The 25,209-nt window shown below is 34.5% G+C and overlaps 2 protein-coding genes and 1 non-coding gene across 8 annotated transcripts in view; 2 read left to right on the top strand and 1 right to left on the bottom strand.

Moving 5' to 3' along the window:
- esn (espinas) overlaps window positions 1-25,209 on the top strand; it is a 400,966-nt gene that overhangs the window by 45,356 nt on the left and 330,401 nt on the right. For 2 of the 6 annotated variants that reach the window (XM_073086550.1, XM_073086549.1), the window contains exon 2: window positions 11,380-11,716. In XM_073086550.1, the coding sequence (XP_072942651.1) occupies window positions 11,607-11,716 (110 nt within the window). In that variant the 5' untranslated portion in view covers window positions 11,380-11,606. The other 4 variants (XM_073086551.1, XM_073086555.1, XM_073086552.1 and 1 more) reach the window with 4 other exon arrangements.
- Window positions 1-25,209, bottom strand: part of LOC140752307 (solute carrier family 22 member 1) — a 90,281-nt gene that overhangs the window by 29,303 nt on the left and 35,769 nt on the right. The gene's annotated exons all lie outside the window — the stretch shown is intronic.
- Window positions 23,035-23,106, top strand: TRNAW-CCA (transfer RNA tryptophan (anticodon CCA)). Its single transcript has one exon. It is a non-coding gene; the product is annotated as a tRNA-Trp (tRNA).

Here is a 25,209-nt window from a genome sequence, read left to right as displayed (position 1 = left end):
ATCTCAATCTGATGAAAAGCATTTTTGACGTCCAGCTTAGTAAAAAATTTTGCTTTATTTATTTTGGGAAGCAATTTATCCATGGTTGGTAGAGGGTGGTTCTCTCTCATAATTGCATTCTTTGCACGTCTCATATCCACGCACAATCTTAATTCTCCATTTTCCTTCAGAATCGGAACTATGGGCGAAACCCATCTTGAAGAACCTTCCACCTCTTCGATTATATCCTGATTCAGAAGTTCCTTGATTTTATCATCGACTTTCTTTTCTAAAGGGATAGGTATTCTTCGGCATGGCTGAGAAATGGGCTTCACAGAATCATCAATTGGTATCTCTACGAGGACATTCTTGAATTTCGGAAATGGCGTAGAATTCACGTTGTCGACTTGGTTGATGCCAATACCCATTCGTAATACTCCCAAAGACAGCGCTGACGTTTTTCCCAGTAAGTCTTTTGTCCCACCAGTTATTACGTAAAAGGTGGTGTAATCTTTTCGGCCATTTGCTTCAATTTCCGCGTCAAATGAGCCTTTCACTGTCAAGGGAGACTGACAAGCAAGCAACAAGAATTTTGCTAGGGTCCTTGATTTGGTTTTTTACCTTAACACCACCACTTTTCAGCCTTTCCCATGTTTTGTCTGTTATGAGATTAGGTTTACACCCAGAATCTATGAGCATATCGATTTCCACTCCACCAACCATACACCTAACAGTAGAGTCATTATCTATTTGAAAAACATAGTCCACTTCTTCATCGTCCACCATATCAACATTTTTTCCTCTCCGATCTCTTAGTCTCTTTCCTGTATATGTATTACTACTTTGATTACCACTGTATTTCCTCTTTTGTGGCTTTGTTTCAGAGTCCCTAGATTTACAATGAGCTGAAAAATGGCCTGTCTTTTTACATGAATGATAGGTTTTATTCTTCGCTGGGCAGTTCAAGTCGGTAGATTTATGGAATTTACTCCCACATCTAGTACAGCGTGAAATACTTTGTGAACTGGTCCTCGCCTCACTAGAATACATTTGACCTTTTCTATAGCTATTATTATTGTTAATTTGGTTTACTTCTTGGTTCTTTGCTCCATTTACTTCTTTTCCGTATACATCCAGTTGATGACTCACTAATTCCAGGGTATTTGCTAGTGTCATTATTTCGTCTAAGGTAGCTTTGTCTCCCATAGTTAAAATCTTCTTGCGGAGTTCATTTGACGTGCATTTCTCTGTGATTTGATCAATAATGAAATTATCAGGTTTCTCAAATCCACATTTACCCGCTTGGTTACGTAATCTCACTAGAAACTTTTCCATTTTTTCGCCAGTTTCCTGTTTCAATTGTCTGAACAAATGCCGTTCGTACACTTTACTCTGCTTAGGCAGAAAATATTCATCGAGTTTTTTCAGTGCAGTTTCGAATACATCTTGCCTTTCTGGTAGGTTTGAATAAATCTCCTGAAGTCCTGGTCCTCCAAAATGCAACAGAGTTGCCCTTTTCTTTTCCGGAATTTGAATGTCAGCAGCCTCAAGGTAAATTAGCAACGACCTCTTCCAGCGCTCCCAACGAATACCCACAGCAGAGGTATCACCTTCCACATCCAGCTTGTCCGGACCAGGCACAAAATTTGCCATGATGACACCCTCTTACTCCCTGGTTTGACGGGGTGACCTGAAAACACCACCCATAAAATGGCAGCAACAATATAACCCACCAATTGAATGGCAGCATAACTTAATCTACCAATTTAATGGCAGCATAAGATAACCTACCAATTTAATGGCAGCATACATAACCTACCAATTTAATGGCAGCATACATAACCTACCAATTTAATGGCAGCATACATAACCTACCAATTTAATGGCAGCATACATAACCTACCAATTTAATGGCAGCATACGTAACCTCATCAAATACTTATCTCATCAAATATTGATTGGTTTGTTGCTTATGTTTTTTTTTTTGGAAATAACGCTACCTATTAACAGCTACATGTACTAAATGTGACTTGCAATGTACCTTATTGTGGTAACCTGCTACCAAAATGAGGGAATTAAAAGGTATTTTAAGTGCCTAACAAAACAAATCATAGCGCGAGGACAGTCTACACATGCATAACCACACTATTTCAAACATCAAAAAGTCCCCGGATGGGAGTCGAACCCACAACTCTGTTTATCTTATCTGCCCGAAAATACAGTGCAGTAACCTTCCGTGAATGAAATAAAATGCTAAACCTTTACTTCAATAAACCGCAACATGATGTTTTCTATAAAAAGTAACTGAAGATAAGTTGTTATATGTAGGTATATAGTCAGAGTCTTTTACCTGTTTATGTTTTCATTATGGTTTACTTATTATTATTATTTTTTAACACCAACATAGTTTACACCAACTATAATTTAAAAGAACATTAGTCTATATGACGGAAAAACTAAGTGCAAGTATTTATACTATATATATAAAACTGCTTGCTTAAAGAGCGAGTACAAGGTATATCAAATAACAATAAAAATAATAAGGAAAACAAAGATTTTTCTAGAATAAAATAAAATGAAGTTAAATTAAACAGATTTTATATGTCTATATTATTTAGGGAACATACATTTATTTATATCTAATATGTTGCGAATATTATGCATAAAATGACAATATTTTCTTGTCTTGAGACTACAACTATGATGTATCTACGTGTACATTACGTACTTAATTTAATGTATTATGTAAAGGATTATGATCCTTCGGATTTTATTTTTTTACCTACTATATAGGACTACCCGTCGGTAAAGTTAAAGTCCGTCACATCACTTGCCAAGTAAAATATTCCTTCTGATGTAAACAAGAAATATATGAATTTCATTTGACGGTTTCTGTCTGACAGTATATACCTAACAGACGAAATTATACTACCTTTAGGTACTTACATATTTTTTTCTTTTCATCTTGTCATTCTGTATAAGTCACATACATAATGTTCTTACGTCGTTTGCGTATTACTTTTTAGAATAGAATCGTTTATTTGCGATTATATAGATACTAGCATCGACACTTATAAAACAACAAAGCGCAGATAATATAAAACTACCTGCATTAAGTAGTAACAACCGAACAGATGTTTGTAATTTAAATTGACTTGCCGGTTGTTTTATTACCTATTCTCCTCCCCTTTTCTAAAATAAACAATAATTTACCTTTTTACTCGTCGCACCTTGTAAAACCAGTCCACAATAGTGGGATATCTCACAGGCTCGTACACGCACTTAATGGACAGACTACCAACCCGTCTACTCTCGCCGGTGGCTCTCGTATAACTGCGTGCGAACGAGACAGTGATTGTCTGTGTGGGTGAGGGTATGAATAAACGCATACACTACATCAGTGATGCGCTATTAAAATCGAATCCGAAACTAAGGGATTCCTAAGGGCATTTAAAACGAATTAAATAGATCAAAACACATAAAGTTAGCATTACGGTTATTAGACAAATGAGGTAGAACGATTTAAAGTGCGGGACGAGTCAAAGATTTTGTTAGTAAACATATAAACATTTCATATGTTCTTGACAGTAAAATCCTATGAAAACCCATTTAATTCCTATAATACATGACTATCATGTTATTTGGTAATCCAAAGATAAAAATGAAATATTAGACTGAAAACAAGAACTGAGATAATTTATTATACACGCGTACAAAGTTTTACAAATACAAAGAAATGAGAGGAACATTTAAATTGTAACGTTTTCACTTTGCGATGTATTGGCATTAGTACGAGTAGAAGTAAAGCTATAATTGGCAAAATATTGTAGTTTACTTAACTGTCTCTCTATTAATGAATTGTATATGTCATCTTTCTTTTGCTTTTTACTCCACGTAGTCCACAAATATATGTAGCTTCTTTCCTGTCCGGCGGGTCTACACCCGCTGCACGCGTGACGTAACTCCCTGTAGTCCCTTCGGTGTGTGTGTGGCCATGCTACATGCGCGACAGGTAAAGCATGTATGAGACGATAGGACGCAAGTGAGGCGCATGTGCAGCGGACACAACGTGCTTAATGAACAAGCGAACCCGCGAGCTAATACACCTGCGTGACATGAAAAAGGTCCGTAATGCATCATATCTTTGTATCACTTGATATGCGCCGAAAAATCTACATGTGGGCGAGTAATTATCATACGACTTATTTGCCAATAGATATATTATTATGTGCCATGACTGCCAAGAGATATTTTTTTATATGCCAGCCTATAAATATGAATACTCTCTATGCTTTGGATATATAGTTAAATATACTACTTATGCGCCCACTGAGGCCTCCATAACGTTAAAGATTGCGACGCAGGCGTTTAGCCGGAAATATTATTTGACGCGGCGCTTGTTTAGATAATGACCCAATTGTGCGCCCAATTAGAACATTTCCTATAATTTTGTAGTCTGTCACGGTTTGAGATGTATTGCAGATAAAGCAATCTCTGCATTTAACTTTGTAATTTGCTTATTTACAAAAATAGTTATATAAATAAAAGAGGATTTAATTGAAAAATCAGACAAAGATTTATCTACATGTAATTAACTAACTTGTAATTGGTTATTATTTAAAGTATGGGTAAACTAAATCTTGACTACGAAAGCTTAGTAGATTGATTGCTATTGAAGATTTTAATATATAATTGTAATGTAATATTCTTTTAAGCTTAATAATATGCATCTCCAACAGTGAACCTTAAAAGGCTGTTGGGTGGACGGATGATAAGTAGGTATGTTGTTCAATTAAAGGTCACTTTTTGAAAGTGTTTTGGAAGATCTTTACCCTTACCATGAGTTTTAAAAACATCCCACAATTTTACGTTACGTTTACTCAATCCATTATTCTGTTCCGTTTGCTTCAGTAGACTGAGGAAACGTAACAATAAGTAAGTGCTCAAGTCTTCTTGTCTGTCTCACATGTTCGCAAAAGAGAGAGACAAAACATAAAGCGCCATTATGTCAATTTAGACATTTAATGTTACGTTACTGACACTATAATTTTGTTACAATCCGCTAGGGGCGCTGATTGGGATTTGTATGGGCAAATACGTAAACAAATACGAAAACAGTCATTTTTGTCAAAACGTAAAAACTCATAGTAAGGGTACTTATCTCAAGAGTGTACGGTTATCACTTATCAGCTAATATTATCGTATTATTATAAATGTGATATAATTTCTACAATTTTTTATGATATTTGTCTCTCTGTAGTACTATTATTTCTTATTCAAGCTGATTACGTGTATGTGTTGTTTGATAAACATTACAGTTGTTGTCTGTTCCACTTTATAGCAAACTGTCTGTTGAAACATGAATGTTGATGTTGTGTGGTTATCTATTCACACTCATCTTTGTTCTGTTTAAGTTGATACTCTGCATACTAACTAAATTGTTGTATGTCATGATGAGTTGATGATCTAAATACATCGAATTCAATGGAAATTATTGTTTATTGTTAACATGCACGTATCATATTATCGATCAGAGATCCAAAATAAAAGCCACAAATCAATAGTAATAGTATATCAGAAAAGAATATATCTCTATTGTTTGTTTAGTGAATTAGCTTGTAAAGACTAGACGTCTTAAAACTATAACATATCGAATACCCAATCTTTAGCTTGCTGGATTTGATGATCAATTTTAAGGAGTTCAAAATAAAATCAAACTATCATTACTTAACAAACTGGGTTTGTTTATGGCAAATAAAAAGTTTGTATGGTAAAAGTTTATGGTAAATTGCGCTCCGCAACTGTCAAAAAACATACAGCAAGGTCTACTACTGTCTTAAAGAAGATTTATTTGTATCAACAAAGACAACCCTATCCTTAGCATCAATTTCCTTTACATGGCTTGTAAGGTCCGTCAGTAACAGTAATGTCTTCGACCTTGCGTCCTTGTCCGCGTCGTGACTCGCAGCGCGCATCACTCATGCGCTTCAACGGTCAATACGAACCATGACTAGGGTTGTCACCTTGTTTAAAAAAATAACATTATTTCTTAAATAGCATGCTTATGTGCAAATTCTGCAAAAATAATCAATAGTTATAGTATATCAGAAAATATTACTAAATTTTACTGACAACTTTTTTCTAAAATTACACATATCTAAATGTGGGAAACCACTATTCATGCAGCTATTTCAGAGTAGGGACATCTGAATTACTGATGAAAAAATACATCACTCGAAAAAGAAAGCAAGAAATCTCTTTTAAAGCCGCAGTGCACTGGTGACTCCTCTGGTATTTCAAATGTCCATTTGACACAATTACTACATTCAACCCGGTAACCTGTCTACGTTATCGTTAGGTTTAACTATAACTAAGTACGGGTAACTAAGTACGGGTGACAACCCTAACCATAAGTGTGTGCTATCAATGTACTTGTAAAATAATTGAGATTCACACCGCATCGCTGTGTCGCTTACGTTTCTGCCTTTTAGTAATTCTGGCATTCCTTTGGCCTATTGTTGTTTGATCTTTCTATAGTTCTCTAAAAATGATAGAGTATTATTATATGACTAGTATATTTTTACTGTAGAGTTTGATAGAGACAAAGGTTCTTTGCTAAGTATTAAGTAGCTTTATATTTATGTTCACAAGTTTTATTTAAAATTGATTCTTTTAATTTACACAGAAATCTTACATATTATATTTTTTCGCTGCAAGAAAGTCTAATCTAATACCAATGGTTTAATTTAATCGCCAGTCATTTTCAAAATTAGTCAATATAAAAAACGAAACAAATATGAAAAAATCGATCCCTTCCATTTTACCAATAAGTTAGCAGAAGCTTAAAAAATATTAACTTACTTAATAATACAAACTAATGATGTATTTTTTTCTTTCCAAATGTAGTATGGACGAATAGTAATAGTCATGAATATATTTTGAAATAAAAATGTAAGTAACAGTAGGCAGACGATTATTTATTTAACGCAAGTTTACTTATCCCCTTAACAGTGTTGTGCGAAGTGTTCATCGCTCTGTGCTTCGACAAAACTCCGTCGCCGTTTACTTATTAATTTAAAAGTAGTATAAAAGTTTTTTCAAAGAAAAAAAAATCGAACTACTATGTGGAACATTATTTGAATCGAATATATTAACATTTTCATTACAGGATATTCTTGTCCATATAGTTCATATACTTAATCCGTAATTCCTCCTGCGTAAAGTTCCTTTTTCACGGAGACTATGAATTCACGCTAAAAGTACATAAACATCTAGATCCAGAATAGAAATTGAAATACATTGTTTAGATGTATACATGAGCGGAAGTTGAACAAATTTATTCTATAGGTATAGAAATCGTAGCGGCATATAGTCATTTCTATAATAATAAGCGACAAAAATACTATGGATTAGAAATTTTATCTAAAACGTTTTAAAAAAATAACATGGCATACATATAACTGAAAATATGTACTTCATTGGAATGACAGTGGCACCATCCGTCGAATATTGGTCGTACCAAGTTAGAAAACTTCGTGGGCTCATGCACAGTAATTTTACTCGAGATCATCACTATATCAAATGCATAGTTTACGATTCTATAAAGGACATACAGACAAACATTAATTTTATATTAGACTAGCTGACCCCGCAAACTTTGTACCGCCTCAAAATCTATTTATCAAATATATTTCATATAAAATATAGCCTATGTTACTCATGGATAATGTAGCTTTCGAGTGGTGAAAGAATTTTTAAAATCGGTCCAGTAGTTTTTGAGCCTATTCATTACAACCAAACAAACAAACAAAGTTTTCCTCTTTATAATATTAGTGTAGATGGGAGAAAAGGTAAAAGTGAAATCAAATTACGAAATCACTACTAGATGATGATTGTGTTATAAACCCCTTGATTACTGGAGATTTGACAGTGTGGTGTGAATAGGGAAGCGGTTGCGTCACTCACCAAAACCAATATTTATATTTAATATTTATCGTCTAGGCACCTCAAGATGCCGACATCTTGTAACATTTCACACTTTACGTTATTCTTTATTACTTCTTTGATTTAATTCGCTTGATTAGACACTAATGATGCGTTTTAATGACGCCACGAGATATACAACTGCTAACTGTTGGAAGCAATTACAGTTATAAAATACTCCAACGATTTTCTATTGATAAATTTCCTATTAATTATACGTTGTAAGCTCCCACGCATTTGTAACATTCCAAAGTTTAGTATACGAGTGGTCTTTAACGTAATGTTGTAGTAAATAAAAAGTGAAACGTGTAGCCTCGGGGCTTGTAAAGATTTAAACTAATCTACAAAGTTAAGCAACGTCGGGCGCGGTTGGAAACTGGATGGGTGACCGCTGGTGGCGAAATTTTATGCTCTGAGGGCCAGTTAAGCTTTTGGTTCCGGTTGTTGTAATACTATAGTAACCGATAAACTGCCAGACCTAATCCGTACCCTCTCAACTAATATGTATTGGAGCAGTGGTCTAGCAGTCTAGTATAACTAGGAGTAGGTATAAATAGGGGGTCATGAAATCGGTTGCAGCCAAAAGATATAAACTAGAAACTTATCTGTAATCATATTAGACCTCTGATTTATGATTAATTGTATCTGCCACTGATAATATCCCTAACGAATCCGTAGGTAGCAGTTGTCAATTCATCACTAACTATCAGGTACCGCAAGCCATAGGGTTTGCTATTATCAATAAAAAATACTCAAACTCATAAGTCAAGGAAGTGAATTCTTACTAGAAAATATTACGTGTTTACTCAGTTCCATACCGAGGTAGCGTGGGATGTCACTAATATTTTTTCTAACTGCTTATGCAAGTAAGGTCGGACCCCACAGTCAGTGTTGTGACTTGCACTTTTGTGGAACCAATTAAAACTATGGTGGGCGAGAACTTCCACACTCCTAAGCTACTGTTAAAAGTCATGCTATGGATCAATACGTTTGATGGAGTTAGATGAAATAAGCAGTGATAGCCTGGTGGTTAAGAATCTCGGCCTCTTAATCGAGAGGTCCGAGGCTCAAATCCCGGGCACGCAGCTCTGACTTTTCAGTTTGTGCGTATTAGAAATTGATTATCACTTGCTTAAACGGTGAAGGAAAACATCATGAAACCTGCATACCTGAGGAATATTAAATAAAAGAAGTTCAAAAAGGTGTGTGAAGACTACCAATTCGCACTTGGCCAGCGCAGTGGACTATGGCTTAATCCTTCTTATTCTGTCAGACCCGTGCCCAGCAGTGGGACAGTAATAGGTTGATGATGAAGATGAAATATTCGTCTAATCGGCGCGTTAGTGTTAGTCGAAGAAACCCATTTAGGATTGAATTGATTCATTTAAGTTAGTTAATTTAGTAAAGTAACCTTTTTTAAAAGCTGTAAAATAAGGTGGTAGAACCTCATCTGGTTCGACTGCCGCTACAACTTTTTCTGTCTAACAACAGTGTTAAGTGTTGCTGCGTTCTGGGTTCAAGGGTCTGGTAAGGGATACTTACACGAGGCGTTCCAACTACGTTCTGGGCAACGCATCTATGCAGGACCTTAGATAAGACTAAACCTTTCTGGGGTTCATTATAGATGTCCATTGATGCTGTCTATTGATTAGCCTCTAACCATCAGGTGTACTGCATGCTCCATTTTACTACTTCGATAATTTTAAAATATAGTTATTAAGAGGTTATTTCGATATTAAGAGTACCTACAGTGCAGCCTTCAGATTTCATCTATAATTTTTAATAGTATGGTCAGTTTATGTTTTTACCGCCATTTTTTACAAACGAACTGTGTCTTGTAGCCACAATCGAACATATTTTGATACATCATCAAAGTACTTGTGAATTCCGTTGATCTTAAATAAAAAATATCGTTCTGTTACAGGTACACGGCGTAAGTGTGCGGTGGTGCAAGTGAAAACGACCTTTAGTCCAAGTGTATTTCGGCCTAAAATTGCGTTGAAGTGTGAACACCGGTTATTTAACTGATTCTAACAATGAGGCACTCTTTAAAATTATTACACGGATAAGTTAAAAAACCATTTCTGGATTTACTACAAAACGTATAGATATTAGAGATGGCTTAGAAAAACGACTTAGAAATAAACGAATAAATAGTGATTTACTGAAAAAAAATATATAAAAACAAGTAAAAAGCCACTTTCCTTAATCAAGAGTATATTAAATAAGTTTATATAGATAGATAGATATTTTCTATAGATATATCATATTATAAATGCCTTAACGTTTGTAAACCACGTATGCCTGTTGTAAATGAAGTCAATGCTAGTTGTATCGCAAAGGGTGTATCGCTAGGATCTCATAAAATACTTAACTAAAGTTCTTATAACTGTTATATCTACTTGCAGCCTATTTTTCTTGATATTAGATGTGTATTTTATGTATATGTTATAGAATGGTATATTTATTTTGGCCGCATAACACATCATCAACACCTCATTGTTGGGGTAACGGGTTGAGACAGCTAAAGATTATAGAATTTAGGGATCCGCGACAAAATACCGATACTATAATATTCAAATCTTTAAAAAGTTTCGTTACTTACATTGATGACAGTAAGGGTGGCTGTAGGGATGACCATTTACGTATAGTAATGACGTAAAATCATTTATTCGATTAGAAAATAAAAGAACTTTTATAAAACTGGTATCTAAATGAACGCGTTACGTTTAAGTAGAGTTTCTATACTATTTAATTTATAACTTTAAGTATAGTATAGTAGTATTGGTAATCATAGGTACATATAATAATAGTTATCTATATTGAGAAATGACTCACACTTGCTTAAATTCAACTCTACCTGTTTACCTTACCGTCAATTATATTCGATGAGACTTCAGTTTGTTTGAAGAAGGCACAGGAAGTACAATAGGAAGCCTTAATTTGTTAAGCTTAAGAAATAATCTCGTTATCACGTAACTCTTTGTGTCCAAAAAATCTTTGAGAAGCTTAATTAATTGGTATTTTGACGGTAGCTCAGTAATGGGTGAGCTTCATAATTGTATGCGTGAAGGCCTTTATGATAAGTTTGTAAGATATTATTTAATTTAAAATTGTTAAATGATTTATTAGGCCCTGCGTCATATGCGTCATTTTTCAATTAAGTGTTTTTCAGAAATTGTAGTATGTATATTGGACGATTTCCCAGAGAGAGAACTACTTTTTAAGAAAATGTAAAAAACAAGAAAAGTAAAAAAAATAATAGGTACTTTATATTTCTTCCAAAACTTATAAAAAATCTACAGTCAGTATTATAAATTAATCAGTTTGTCGCACTTTCATACATATAAACATACGTAGGTTTTAAATAATGTATGTAATATTTTAATGAGTGTCTCATTAATTAAATCTCCATAGAACAAACTAATAACCGTTTCAAGCTGCAAAACAAGTTACTAGTGAAATAAAATCAACAAAAGTGTAGTGCCATAAAACCAGTGCTTAAAACTAAAACAAATTCAAATTCAAAAACCGTACTAAACATGATAGTACGAGAATGGTCACAATTGTATAGTGCGAAGTGATTGTTTCGGGTTCTTGAGTGGCGTGGTGTGGTGTGGTGTGGTGGTGATGGGTGAGCCGCGATGAAACGCAGCAAGTCGTACACGTGGCTGTCGGGGCTGCTGAAGATGAAGCCGGAGGAGGACGAGTGGGGTGCCGGACCCTGGGTGCGCGCTGAGGTCCTACATGACAGGTACTAAAGAATTTCTATTTTGATTTTGTAGTGTATATTGAGTATTGACCTTTATGATCATGGGGGGAGGGGATTCGGCGAGGTAGCGACATATAAGCGATATTTTGTGACTAAACACATAATAAATGTGTTTGGTTCTGGCTGCCGTGCATGTTGTCTTGCCCGTTATCCTTACATTGCCGCCGCGTGTTTATGGGGCGGCAAAATGTTAAACAGAAGGATTTTTTCAATTGTAAATAAGTGTTAATGACCAAAGAGACACTATATAAAATTACTTTTTATATGGTCTTGACAATGTTCTTTTTTCCCGACTATTTTTTAATAAGGGGTGGTGAATACAGTTCCCACCCGGAACCATGCCACTGTTACCCATGTTCGAGATCTAAAAATATTTTTGTAGCAGGAAAGAGTTGTTCTATTATATTATTATACATAATTACACATATCATAATAACTTCTCGTTCATGTAGGTTTTAACACACGTGAGAAGGTTATGTTCTCGGTTAGAAAGCAAATGCGGTCAAGGGTATACTTGACTAGAAGACGCTTACTTACCATTACCTGGATATTATAGATATTATTTTACACTATTACATTTGAAAACGTGACTCATAAATACAATTTATAGTAATGTCATAATTCTTTATAACGTGACTAGCGTTCGTGTACAGATATCACTTTAAATAATTCTACTTATTATCAAATAAACAACAAATGAGATATTCAAGTTAGAAATCAATTCGCTATTTCATACGATTCAGTAACGACATGGAGTAATATGTTACATTCTGACGGAAGATTCGTGTGCAATAGGTTGATGTTATTAAATTCGGCCTCTAATTTATTCATACGTTATGGAAATCTGCCTGTAGAATGAATAACATAAAATGTAGAATTTAATACACATTGACGTAAAAATTACGAACGCTTTTCAAAGATACGGATTAAGCGAGGCCTGTATTATAATTTCCATACTGATGTTACGCAACGCGTGGGAACGTTACGTGAGCCGTGGGAACGTGCCGCGTGCCATTGTGTGGGCTGCGGCATATCGGAAATGTTATTGTTTGTAGATCTTTTGTACTCCACAAACCAGCTTTTAGAAGTTCTAGAGACGTTGGGAGGCCTAGGCTTTCGTAGGAAGCGGAGTTTTTGTGAGTTCGCAGTTAATAAAAGTTTTAGTTCAGAGTCCGTAGTTTAAAATTTGGTAGAACACTTTGTGGTCCGACTTTGGCGGCACCACCGCTACACCTATTTCTGTTTAATAATAACAGTGTTAGCGTTGCTGTGTTCTGGTTTAAAAGGTGTTGTAAGGGACACATACTTCTCCGAGGCATTCTTAGAACCGATTTTTGGGTTGGAGTCCGCAGTTAATTAATAATTTCGTAGGAAAACGCTGCGCTAAAGAGATGATCCTTAATACGCTATTCCTGGCTTATTGCAGTGATTCACTCTTCTATGTAAAGGTTTGGTAAGGTATTAGAAACTGTTTTTTTAAGCCTCTAGTTTACTGACAGGTGTACCCACATACCGTCAAGCGGATTGATTTGTACTTTCACACTGACAACTAGGTACTTACAGGGCCGGATTTAAGGGAGGGCAACCGGGGCGGCAGCCCCAGGGCCTCCACAACACAGGGGCCCCCACAATAAAAAAACAAAATTCCGACTAGTAAACACTAGTAAAAAAAATATACCTTTATCTACAGTACTTTGTACAAACAATACTAGAATAATCTACCTGCGTTTCACAATAAAATATTTATTGAAAAACTCAACTGAAAAAATAGTTCCGTTTATTCGGAAAATAATTTGGGGCCAGGGGGCCTCCACTCCTTTGTTGCCCAAGGCCTCTAGACCTCTAAATCCGGCCCTGACTACTTATATACGTTGAATAAATCGTACCGTGCTTTATAATCGGCTTAAATTCGACCCACTTAATGGTAACAGTAATGAAGATTGTGCGGTAGAAAGCCGGTGCTGACCCCGGGGCCGCGTCCGCCACATCTGCTGTAATGAACCGCAATCACCACGCACCTCACTGCTGAGTGCCGACTGACCTCTGACCGTCCGTCAACACTGTTGCACTATCGTGTTGACGTGTGCCTCGCATTGGCAACATCTTCCTTAGGATATAAATTCTATTAACGCCAGCTAAAAATACTATTCATACGCGATTCAAAATTCTACTTTTTAAAAAATAAATCTTATTGTGATTAAGATTTTAAGACGAATTACAAACTTAGACACTTATATAGTTAAACACTTTGTTGAGACGTGTTCAAAGTAACCTTTTAAGGTTAAGACTACATTACTTAAGAATTATTTTAATAATTCCTAAGTAATGTAGTCTCACTTTACTCGTAGTATGAATTTGTTTATTTATATAAAAAATACTCGTCTTGTCCAACAGTATTTATAATGTTGATGAATCTAGATAGATTTGTAACGGCATCAATACACTTAATACTTACTTCAAAAATCGGTATTGGTATCTGTCTCCTAAACTACAATTATTGAACAAACGATCACATGAAATAGATGACTGGGCACAGTCCCCACATGGCACAGCGCAACACGTTGAGTATCGAATGTCAAGCGCAGCTCAGGTTGCAGCCGCCACGCTCGGAATCTTAACGCCTCAGTACCCCAGCCGTGCTATACAAGCTGACAAGGGATTTTCATAGTCATTCTTTAGTCCCTTTTTACCCGTTTTTATTCGAGGTTACCGTAGATAATTCTAATTTGTAAAGAATTGGTAAATATAAGTGCCTACCCGTGAAGACAAGATGACTTCCATCTTCCAAGCGTATTTATTTGTGTGCTTATTTTTATAATACTAAACAAAAAAAACTATTCTATTTATGAGCGAAACAAATAAATAGAATTTATCAGGAGTTTCAGGCAGAAATTTATAAGCTGGTGAAAGAAGACTTTATTATGGCAGAAATTGCACGCCGATTGGTCCCATATTTCATGCTATTGCTAATTGGTTTATATTGCGTTTAATAACGCGAACAATGACAAGAACATATTTAATTGTCCTTATACCAAAAAGTATATAGTTGTGAATTGTTATTTAGTAGCTAAACTTAATAAAATAAATTATAGCATAAACAATCTTAACTAAACAATTGATAACATAAATTACATACTACTAGCATCTACTAACAAGATTACTGCGCAGAAAAATAACATTGATAAATATTATAAAACTCAGGAATTGTTACCCCGACTTAAGCCCCATTGCTTAACTTTGTTATCTGTAGATCTTGAACTGACCACAGACATTCAATTGAACTGTGTAACCGCAGTGCAATCCGCCTTACAACCTGTTAACTTCACACGGTAGAAACATCTTTAAAACGTTATCTCAAGGATCGTTATAGCGTGAATTCTTCTTATTTAACGTCTTTGATAAGTAAAATAGAAAGATACTTCACCGCCTTGAAATTGAATGAAGCCACAAAAGGATGACTTTATCATTTATTTTTTAAATTTCTAGAGAAAATTGAGGTATTAGTAATTAATATTACTTGTAATTTACGTGATAAATAAATATTTCGAACATTTAGGGCCATTTTATAACGGAGACGTGGCAAAATTTTATTTACACAACAATTTCAATTCTCAAATTGGTTACACTTTCTTGTTAGGAGTGCTCAATCTAATATTTTACTCATCTATGTTTAAGGTGTGTAATACGTTTTGACACCTTTTACCAAACAGATACATTATTGGTGTTTATTACCTTCGGAAGGAATTTATTCAGATGTAACCACGAAGTTATGTAGGTATTCTGTGTTCTAGTGGTTTGGTGGTTCTATGTAATTTATAACGTTGTGGAGTCGATTTATTGTAATGTTCTATGGGACTCTACAATGTTCATAAATAAACTTTAATTTAAGAATTCGTTTGAACGCAAGAACTGTTGGATATTTGTTAGAAAACATAATTTGGTTTCTGAAAGTTAGAAGTTAAAGTTAAATAAATCATCTTTAGTGTTGTCTTTTTCGAAATTCTCATAACTCAGTTAGAGCGCTAAAACAAGGTTTAGTCCTTAGGGGTAACAACGCATCTGTTGTCGATCCCCAGTAAGACTCAATCTTATGAGGGTTTAGTTACCGATGTCTATTGACATCAATGACCACCTAACTTCAGATGAACTGAGTGGTCATTCTAGTTCTATATTATAAAACAAGCAATCGTCAAAGCTAGGAAAAAAACCCTTGTTCAGTAAGGAATGCTAGTGTAAAAAAGTATGAACAAAGCGTCCATATAACTAAAAATGCTGACGTCATAAAATCTCTGAAAATCTCCAAATCTGCCCTAACTTCACATAAAGACCCTTCCGACACCAACCATACGTTGATAAAACTTGCCAAACAATGCAAAAATAAACTTTAAGAATTTAGCAGTTAAGTGCGAATTCCTTTACCCTTTGTACAATGGCGTTAAGCTTACAATCATAAAAAGTGAACCTTATTCGGTAATCGGTGTAAATAAAGTTCAACCGTATATAGAGCGGATAGAGATAGTTTTACAATGCCGAAGTAGGGATAGTATTTCAGGGTGGTATTATTCAAACTGAATATATTTTGACAGTTTTATTTTCTAATATTATTTGATATGATAAACTAGTCATGATGTACTTAGTTTATTATATTGTCTCTATGATCCTTTCTTTATAAAACAGCTAAAATAGATATTTTTTGTAATAAAGCAAAAATGGCTTTATTACAAAAAGTAAGTTCTTGATAATAATTGATGAAAGCATCAAACGCTCATTCAAACTACCTGATGATAAGTGATCATTGCCTATGGACACCTATAACTAGTTTTTATATATACCATTGTCTATAGCCAATTTCATATAGGACAGGTGTTGCCATTTCTGAACACTAAAATGGTCGCCCCATCAAGTCAGCCTTGAAATAATTGAACACTATTTTCCATCATCGTAACCAAAATGTAGGTCTTATTCAAACTTTTATATTATTTATCTTGTTCATTAAATAATTTTCTTTCTATTCTAGTGCATAAAATGCTGTTTAATTATTGAAGTAAGTAATACCGCGATTGTCAACTTTTAAGTGGGTAGATGCAAAAAAATCATCTAAGTTATGTTTGAATGTCTCTCCTTGCGATCAGTTGACGTTTTGTCCTCGGTTAGATCCTACGAACGTTCTGTATGTGTATCTAACTGATTTCCACGTGAATTGGCCGTGCTACCGCGTGTGCTTTGTGAAAGTGAAGTGTGAAGTGCATAGACACAACTTAGGAAGACCAGGCTGTGTCCTTAAGCCATGTGGCAGTGCCGTGGTCTTCACCCCTGCCACGCTTCGAGTATTCAAATCGGTTTGGATGGCAAGGTTGGTGGTTTTATCTCCGATAATATATATATATCCTCCTATCCTCCTATATATCTTCCTATATTACAAAAATAATAGTTGGAGTGTATAGTAATAATACGATCTATATATCACTAGACAGACCTGTGTGCACCATGATTCTAGCGTGCGTAATACTTACGGGAAAATCTCATATATTTTCCGATAAATTCGGAACTTTCAGTGCCGTGTGAATACTGCTTTATAAGCAATAAATTTCCCCATATTCCGAGCACCCGCGCCATAAGGACTCCATAACCGTCTTTATTTTATAGGATTTATTCCAGAGGCGACTCTTTTTTATTCGAATTTCGAGTTACTAAATCGCCGTATTACGTACGTGTGTTGCAACTTTATATGTGGGGAGAAATATGATTAATATTTTCAGAAAATGCCAAAAGTGGGTGGCGTGCTTATAGAGATAATTTAACCCTTAAGTAGAATTTTACCGTATACAAAAAAAATCACTGCTACACGTTCTAAGCTAAGAACATTTTCGATAAAATCATTCAAACGTAATAATCAAACTCGTTAAATCTATAAAATCGCAGTTTTTTACCCCAAGGGGATTAAAAAGCATAATTTTGCAAATTTCCATACCACAGTCGTACAGTCGTAAGCCCGGTTCATTGTATTAAACCACTTAAAAATGTTGGAAATCGGGTTTCCCTTGAATTTAAATTAAAATCTAATTTATTTAAACCTGATTCCTACAACATTCTTTCTGAGCGTATTATAAATCTACTAACGCATCGGAAAGTATTTCGTTATGGAAAATAAGCGGCGTAAGAAATTTCCCTAAATAAACAAACATAAAGTGTTTGTTTGTAATGTCAACATAATTTGTTTTGACTAAATATATATAAAAATATAACACTTAAAACAAAATAAAAATTATTAAAATTCTTGTTTGTTTGTTCCGGCCAATGTCACAAACGGCTGGACCTCTTCTGACGAGATTTTCTGGTGTTATAGGGACTAACTTAGGCTACGTTCATTTTAGAAAAATATTAAGGTGTCCGCTAAAAAAAATTAAACCTGAAATGTCCCTGAAATTCTAAACCGAAGTGAAACTGCAGGGCACAGCTTTTATAATAATAGTACATAAAATATGTAAACAATATGATTTAATTTATTTATTTTTGTACTATTTCAACGTACACTTTGCCGCGGCGGTTACCCAACAGGCTGACAAAACAGTAAATTTTTAACAACCACTTGTGAAGTACCCAATGTTTGCTTAATGAAACTTCAAGTGTCCATGTACTTAAACTTTCAAGTTTTAACTGTGATAACGTACTAATAAAACTTAACTTTTTATTCTTAGTATAAGGTTCAAATTTAAACGGAAAAGTATATCGGAGCTTTCGGGGCGACCATCAGTGATTCGATGAAAGTTCCAACAACATTTTACAACAAGAAGCTTTAAGTTTCGCAACTTAAAGTTGAAATTCAAAAGCTCGCTTCGATAATTTATCGGTCTAACATTTAACTTACAAAACCGTTTAAAGGGACAGCAAAAAGGGCTTTAACGTAACCTAACACCGGTGATATTCGAGCAACAGTTCCAGAGCTTATTTTAGAGTAGGGATGGCGATCTGAGATCGAGTAATCGAAGAATCGGTCTATTATTAAGCAAAGAGAAACGATTTTTCTAATCGATCTCCAGTAGTGGATCGATTCAGTGAATCGATATTTTATCCTAGAAAATCGAAAGTCGTTTTTTTCGAAGTTGGTTGAATGTGTTATAGACTTTTTTGCTGATGGATACGTATTTCCGTGCTTGTTTGGTCCTCATGACCACTATCTTCCACTATCTTCGCGCCCTGTTTAGCTGAAAAGATCGAAGATAGATTTTTCGAGAATCGATTTTTTGGGCCTCGATTTTTAGGAGAATCGATTTATTGCACTTCGATTCGAATCGATTCAAAAATCGATGTCTTTCGGAAAGAATCGCCATCCCTATTAAAGCCTTCGGTGTCTACCATCGAAGTCGTGTCGAAGAAACAGATAAAAGCTCTTACCGAACACGATATAACACGTGAGCAAAGCGCTGGTGATTGCGGACATGTGCTGAGCTTTATGGGACAGATTGGCGTGTACTTTACACGTATATCGTATGTAGATAGCGTTATTGTTGTTTAATCAGTGCACGCCGTTATAGTCCTTATTGCAATAAAGTATTACTGTTGTTTCTTACTATAAAGGTTATATTAGTGTGTAGGTACTTTGTAATAAGTTGTAGTTGAAACTGTTAGTATTTATTAACGTTACCTTAATAACTTAATTAAAAATTCAAATAACGTTACTTTAAATGCGTTACTTTACTTTATTTACTATGAAAGGGTTTTATGAAATGTCACTGATTGATTTCGACCAATTAGGGTCGTTTAGCAGAACTGTCCTTATGTTTAGGCCTTTAACTATCTTCCTGTCAAATTGAATTAAAATCAGTTCAGTGGTTTAGTCGTGAAAGCAGTTAGTAACAGACAGTCATACTCTTGCTTTTGTAATATAATTTTATTGATGAACATGGAACTCCACCCGCTATAAATGCTTAATGCTAATTATTTATCAGCTTTATGATATTGCAATATAGATTCAAATACATATTATAATGCCTACCTACCTTCTTCAGAGTATTGGTACGCGAATTAATTTTCCAGATAAATTAGGAGTGCACTGATATGAACCAGCGCTGCTAAAACCTGGAGTACATTAAGCCTAATTGATTACAAAAGGAATAAATAACCGCTCGTATGTCCGTGTATCACGAGCTGCGTATAGGGTCTATCCACACTATCGTGCCTTCCTGGCTACAGCCCAGTAGAAGAAATATAGTATTTGCTATGGAATTTGGGCTTATATCCTAAGTGTGCAAAATTAACAATAACACAATATTATATGCTTGGTAATTTTTGTCAAGGTTTTAATTCTTAAAAGTTATTTCCTACCAACACGAATATATTTTGAAACCTTATATTAATGTGGTAACACCGCATCTTAACATTCTTAAATTAATGCAATGGACTTTCCATTTAACAATATTTGTTAATACTTGAGTTTTATTTAAGATCAACAGGTATAGTTAAAGAAAATTTGTTAGTTTTTAAAGTACTTATATCGGTTAAATCTGAACTGTATAATAGATGTTGATTAAAATTGCAGTGGGTAGCGACCCTTAGGCTGGTCCTGCAATTAAGACGCGAGGACCGGTTGTCGATAAGTCTTGTTAAAAACCGGTCATAAACAAGTACCGACCATAACTTCCCTATTTTTTGGTTCAGAAATCTGTATTATCTTCTGTAATTAAGTTAAAATAATGAAGTAAAAGCTGGTATTCGATCAAGTGTATTAAAAAGATGTAAGAGGGACTGTACAAAATTAAAAGTGTCAATCCGTACTTCCGCTTCTCTCGGTTCTCAAGGTTTAGGGTCAAATTTGAGTTCAGTTAAGGGCAAATTGGAGCTTCCGGTTGACATATAATGAAGCGATATACAAAACGGATGTTAGTTTGTTAAAAGTTCATACGTGTGTTTAATTATTAAACTGAAGTAACATATGTATGGTAAGTGATTATTGTCACCAATATTTGGCCGCAGAAGTCAGAACGCTTTGTAAAAAAATCTGATTTACCCTTTTGTTGGTAGCGACGGAGCCGCCGCGATCAAAACTATTTTTTTTAATTTTTATAATACGCCGCCAAGTTAAATACGCCAAATGAATACTTACATTTTGAAATGTTTTTTACGTTTTATAAGGTATTTTTTCGCCGGTTCTTTTTGTAAAAGCTCTATTTTACCTAATGTTAATAAGGAACATTCCACATGACGCTTATCTAAAGTGGCTCTTAGTTTTAGATGGAATCTTTCCGCAGCCTCCCGTCCGTAGTACGTTCACGTGCCCCAAAGCTTTACCGCGTTTGGCCACAAAGTAAGCGTTTGTCGACACAATAACGTTTTTTGTTCACTTTATTTAAATAATTCAAGAAATAAATGAAGTCCCAAAAATCATCGAAAGTTTTGTTAGTCAACATCCTAAGAAAACGATTATTAATGTGCTAAAATTGACAATGCGGTTGAAATGGTATTTTCATTGATATATACCTAATTAGTCATGAAAGTTACTCATAGAAAATTAGCTCATTTTGTTACTTATAGACGTGAAGTATTTATGTCAATTTTGTATGAAGCTAATTGTTGCCAGGGCTTCGTTGGCGTGTACTATTTATATATGATAACTTTTACTCCTCTTTCTTTTATTTTCTTTTGCACTCTGTACCTCACCACTATTTTTCCTTAATATTACCAAAACATAAAAATTGCAACGATAAGAAAAATAAATCTCCACCCCGCGTGTTTCGTAGCCACACGGCGCACTAACTCGTCAGATGGGTGTCAGATTTGCGGCGGCGCCGCGGGCGGCTCGGCGACGACTCCCGAATATAAACTCATGCTTTATGGCAGATTGATGGCACTTCCAGCCGAGAGCCGTGAGACGTGAGCCGTGAGCCGTGAGCCGTGAGCCGTGAGCCGTGGGCTGTGAGCCGTGAGCCACGGGCGATGAGGCCTTCGTCATAACTTACAGTTTATCTCAGTGTCGTGGAAAATCTTGTGCGTAGACACTTACGATTTAGTTTATATTATAGTATTTAGTTATTTAGATTTAGTTTATGTTATAGTAGTATATTTCTAGTTTTACATAAATCTCTTTCAAGCAGGAGTCAGACCGATTTCCACTACACTACATGAAACGAGACTTATTGATCTTAAATACTGTACTATATATTGTAATTCATACTTACTTTTGCATATATAGCAAAAAATATCAACATGCCCTTATCCTTACGCCTATCTACTTTATCTACGCTTGCGATAAAGTATATCTTCTTATATATATGTGATTGTAATTACATCTGTTAACACACATAGATAATGCGATAAATAAAGAAAGGAAACAAAAGTAGAAAAAATATTGGCTCAGTTATCTTCTCACCCAAAATCCGGTGTGCTATCGTTGCAAAGTAAGATTTTTTACACTTTCTCCCCTGAAATAAATGACTTTTCTTTTAAACAGGGATTAGGCTCACCCTTCGAACAACTTTGAAAAATGGATAACGTGCGTTTATCCTACTTCATATTCAAAAGGAAACTTAATAATGACCCTACACTTTTTCAAAGAATTTGATAGACATGATTTCTTATAACTTTTGCTATGAACCCTCAAATTAACAGTTCTAACAAGTTATAAATGTATATATAAAAGGTTTTTAAAACAAGCTTTTGTTTATACCAAAATGAAAATAATAATTATATGCAATGAATAATAAATAAATAATTATCTGATTGACTTTAAAAGTTGTGCGCATAAAGTTACCCAATTAAGTAGGTTAAGTCCTTCTGCCCACATTTTATTTGCGTTACAAGCTCTTGATAGCCAATTATACACCAATTTACCAATTTAAAATAAAATTAATAGGATTTGAATTCGAAATTGAGAAGATAGGCAGTACCATTTTCCTGTATAGCAACGAGTAGAGCAAACTACTTTAAATGAATATATAATGTACAATACTTTCTATTGTACAATAAAATTGAAAGGCGCTCTGAATCCAAAGGAGCAATTATACTGCACAATAATACGAACTGCACAATGTTTTCGTGTTCAATCGGTGAATAGTATTAATCCTTGATAGTACACGATGAATTGGAAAAATATATCGCAATAAAAATGTAATTCGATAAAACTGCCGGTCAATCATTGCGCAATTTTCAATATTAACCCTAAATGGACAATAATATTGCACAACATAATTGACCGTTTAGGCGGCTTTTATAATATGATGCAAATAGAATTAAATTAAAAATGACGTAACAAGCTTTCATTGCCAGCGTAGTAAGTGAAGTAAAATTTGGCGTCAAGTGTCACCGACTCCGTGGCGCAACGGTAGCGCGTCTGACTCCAGATCAGAAGGTTGCGTGTTCAAATCACGTCGGGGTCAATTTCCAGTTGTCTCGTTTTTTTTTTTAAATCGTCATAATATAATATTATAAATTATTTGATTTTTGTTATTTGGTGTGTGGTTAAACATTTTTAGTCGTATAATATTGTTTTTGTTTTCATTTGAAATTGACATTGTTATTTATTTCTTTTCTCTATATTGATTATTTATTCTTAGAATTAGTTGTATTGATAGATAATTCATAGATAAATTTTATAATTATGTTTTTTTTGTATTTTGTGCGAATGCTTTTTCTCGCAACATGTCGTGTGTTCGAGTTCTAGGAAGAGAGAGAGTTCTGTGTAAATTCAGACATTTCATAAAATACTTAATCTGGCGTTTTATTAATAAATTGTTTTACCCTTTGCCAAACCTTTTAAAAATCAACCAAGTGTTAATGTAGCATGTTAGAAACGAAACGTGGTAGACAAAACAATATCATTCTAAATAATGTGTACCTATTATGAAGGACGTATTTATACTATTTATGTCTTTCATAACGTGACCGTACAGACACAGGCAGTGCCCGTCAAAATATTTAATAGAATACATAGATTAGTATAGAAATATATGATTTATAAAACGACATATTCAGTATTTGTAGGCATTAATGGGATAATTGACTATTTTGTAGACATAAGTAAGTTATTCCTTATTTTCTTGTTTGATCAAGTATTTTTTTTAGTACTAACGCATGCATCATGAGATTCGTGATATATCGGATTTTGTTTTCGATCTGCAACATAATACGAAATAGCTGTATCATCCGTGGCAGCAGCCATCACACAAAGTGCTGGGACGGCAATATGCTAATGGCTCTCTTGTGTTGAACAGCTATGCCGAGAAGTACGTCAAATGGTGTTTTCAGGCAATTTTCTTCTTTGAAGTAATAGATAAAAGCCGCGTGATAGACTTAAGACTAGACTGAACTTGCTCTTTTTGGAATTAGTCTGCCTGGATCAAGACGGTACAATTACAATTTTAATGTCACTTCGTAAGTCCGAAATTTTGAATTTTTAGTAATTTCGATTATGTAACAAGGTAAAACATTCTATACGATTTATGTAATTAGGTAACATTTAGATTATCTCATATTCAGCTAGACATTTTGTTTCTCTACTACATAGCCGGGATTTATCAGTTTAGCCAGGGCTTATATTAATTATTTGAAGGTATGAAGGTATGGTAACTATATGAAGTCCTAGTTAGTCGCTGAGATAGTAAATAAGGTATATATAACCAACGTCAGATTGAACTAAAGATGTATTTTGAGTTACTTTTTGGTTAGCCCATACAAACTACAATATACTTTGCATCTCGACAAAACTTCAAAATTTAAATTTAAAATAACATTGATATTGAAAGGTATTGTTCGAGAGCAGGTGATCCTCCACGGACCGTGAAATAACGTAAATAACGTAGTGCCGGAGTGTGGGAACAGTGTCCGACCACGCCGCTCCACCGCGCGTCATTACTGACGGTAGACTAGATTGCCCTGATTGCTTTTCCTTTCTGTAACTCACTTGTATTACTTGGAATATTGGTTACAGAATCATATTAACTTTTATTTTACTTGAGAATAACTTATCGTGTAAGCTCTGACAACTTTGTAGAAGTCCATTCAAATGAATACTTACACAACGTGTTTTTTCTTAAGTTAATTATACTATTAATTTTGGTTATAGTTTAAGATATGTACAGTTAGATCCAAAAGTAGATGGACAGGTTAAGTTTTCAAAAATACACCCCTCATAAGTAGCTAAAGACAACTAGCACCATAATTAGATGAAGGTAAAAGTCGTAAAGTTTCAAAAGTAGATGGAATTTTGATTTGCTCATTTTAGCTGACTGTACACAATCCAAATGAGACGGCGATTTATATTTGTAATTTTTTTTAATTACTTTTTTTACTTGTTCTTTATTTCAAACTTTAGTATTAGTACTTTTCATGTCATCTCATTACTTTTCATATAAAATGTAAATACAAAATATTTCATAACTTATATAGAGTGTAGAGAGTTTAATAGAGTAGAATAATGAGCGTATCTCTTCTATCGGTAAAATAAAAATAACATATTTTATTTTTCTTGTTATTAGTGGTTT

The sequence above is a fragment of the Epargyreus clarus genome, unplaced genomic scaffold (assembly GCF_041222505.1).
Source record: "Epargyreus clarus isolate Ecla_fem2 unplaced genomic scaffold, WU_Ecla_fem_2.2 ptg000024l, whole genome shotgun sequence".
NCBI classification, from domain to species: Eukaryota; Metazoa; Arthropoda; class Insecta; order Lepidoptera; family Hesperiidae; genus Epargyreus; species Epargyreus clarus.
This window is presented reverse-complemented; position numbering and strand designations above follow the sequence as displayed.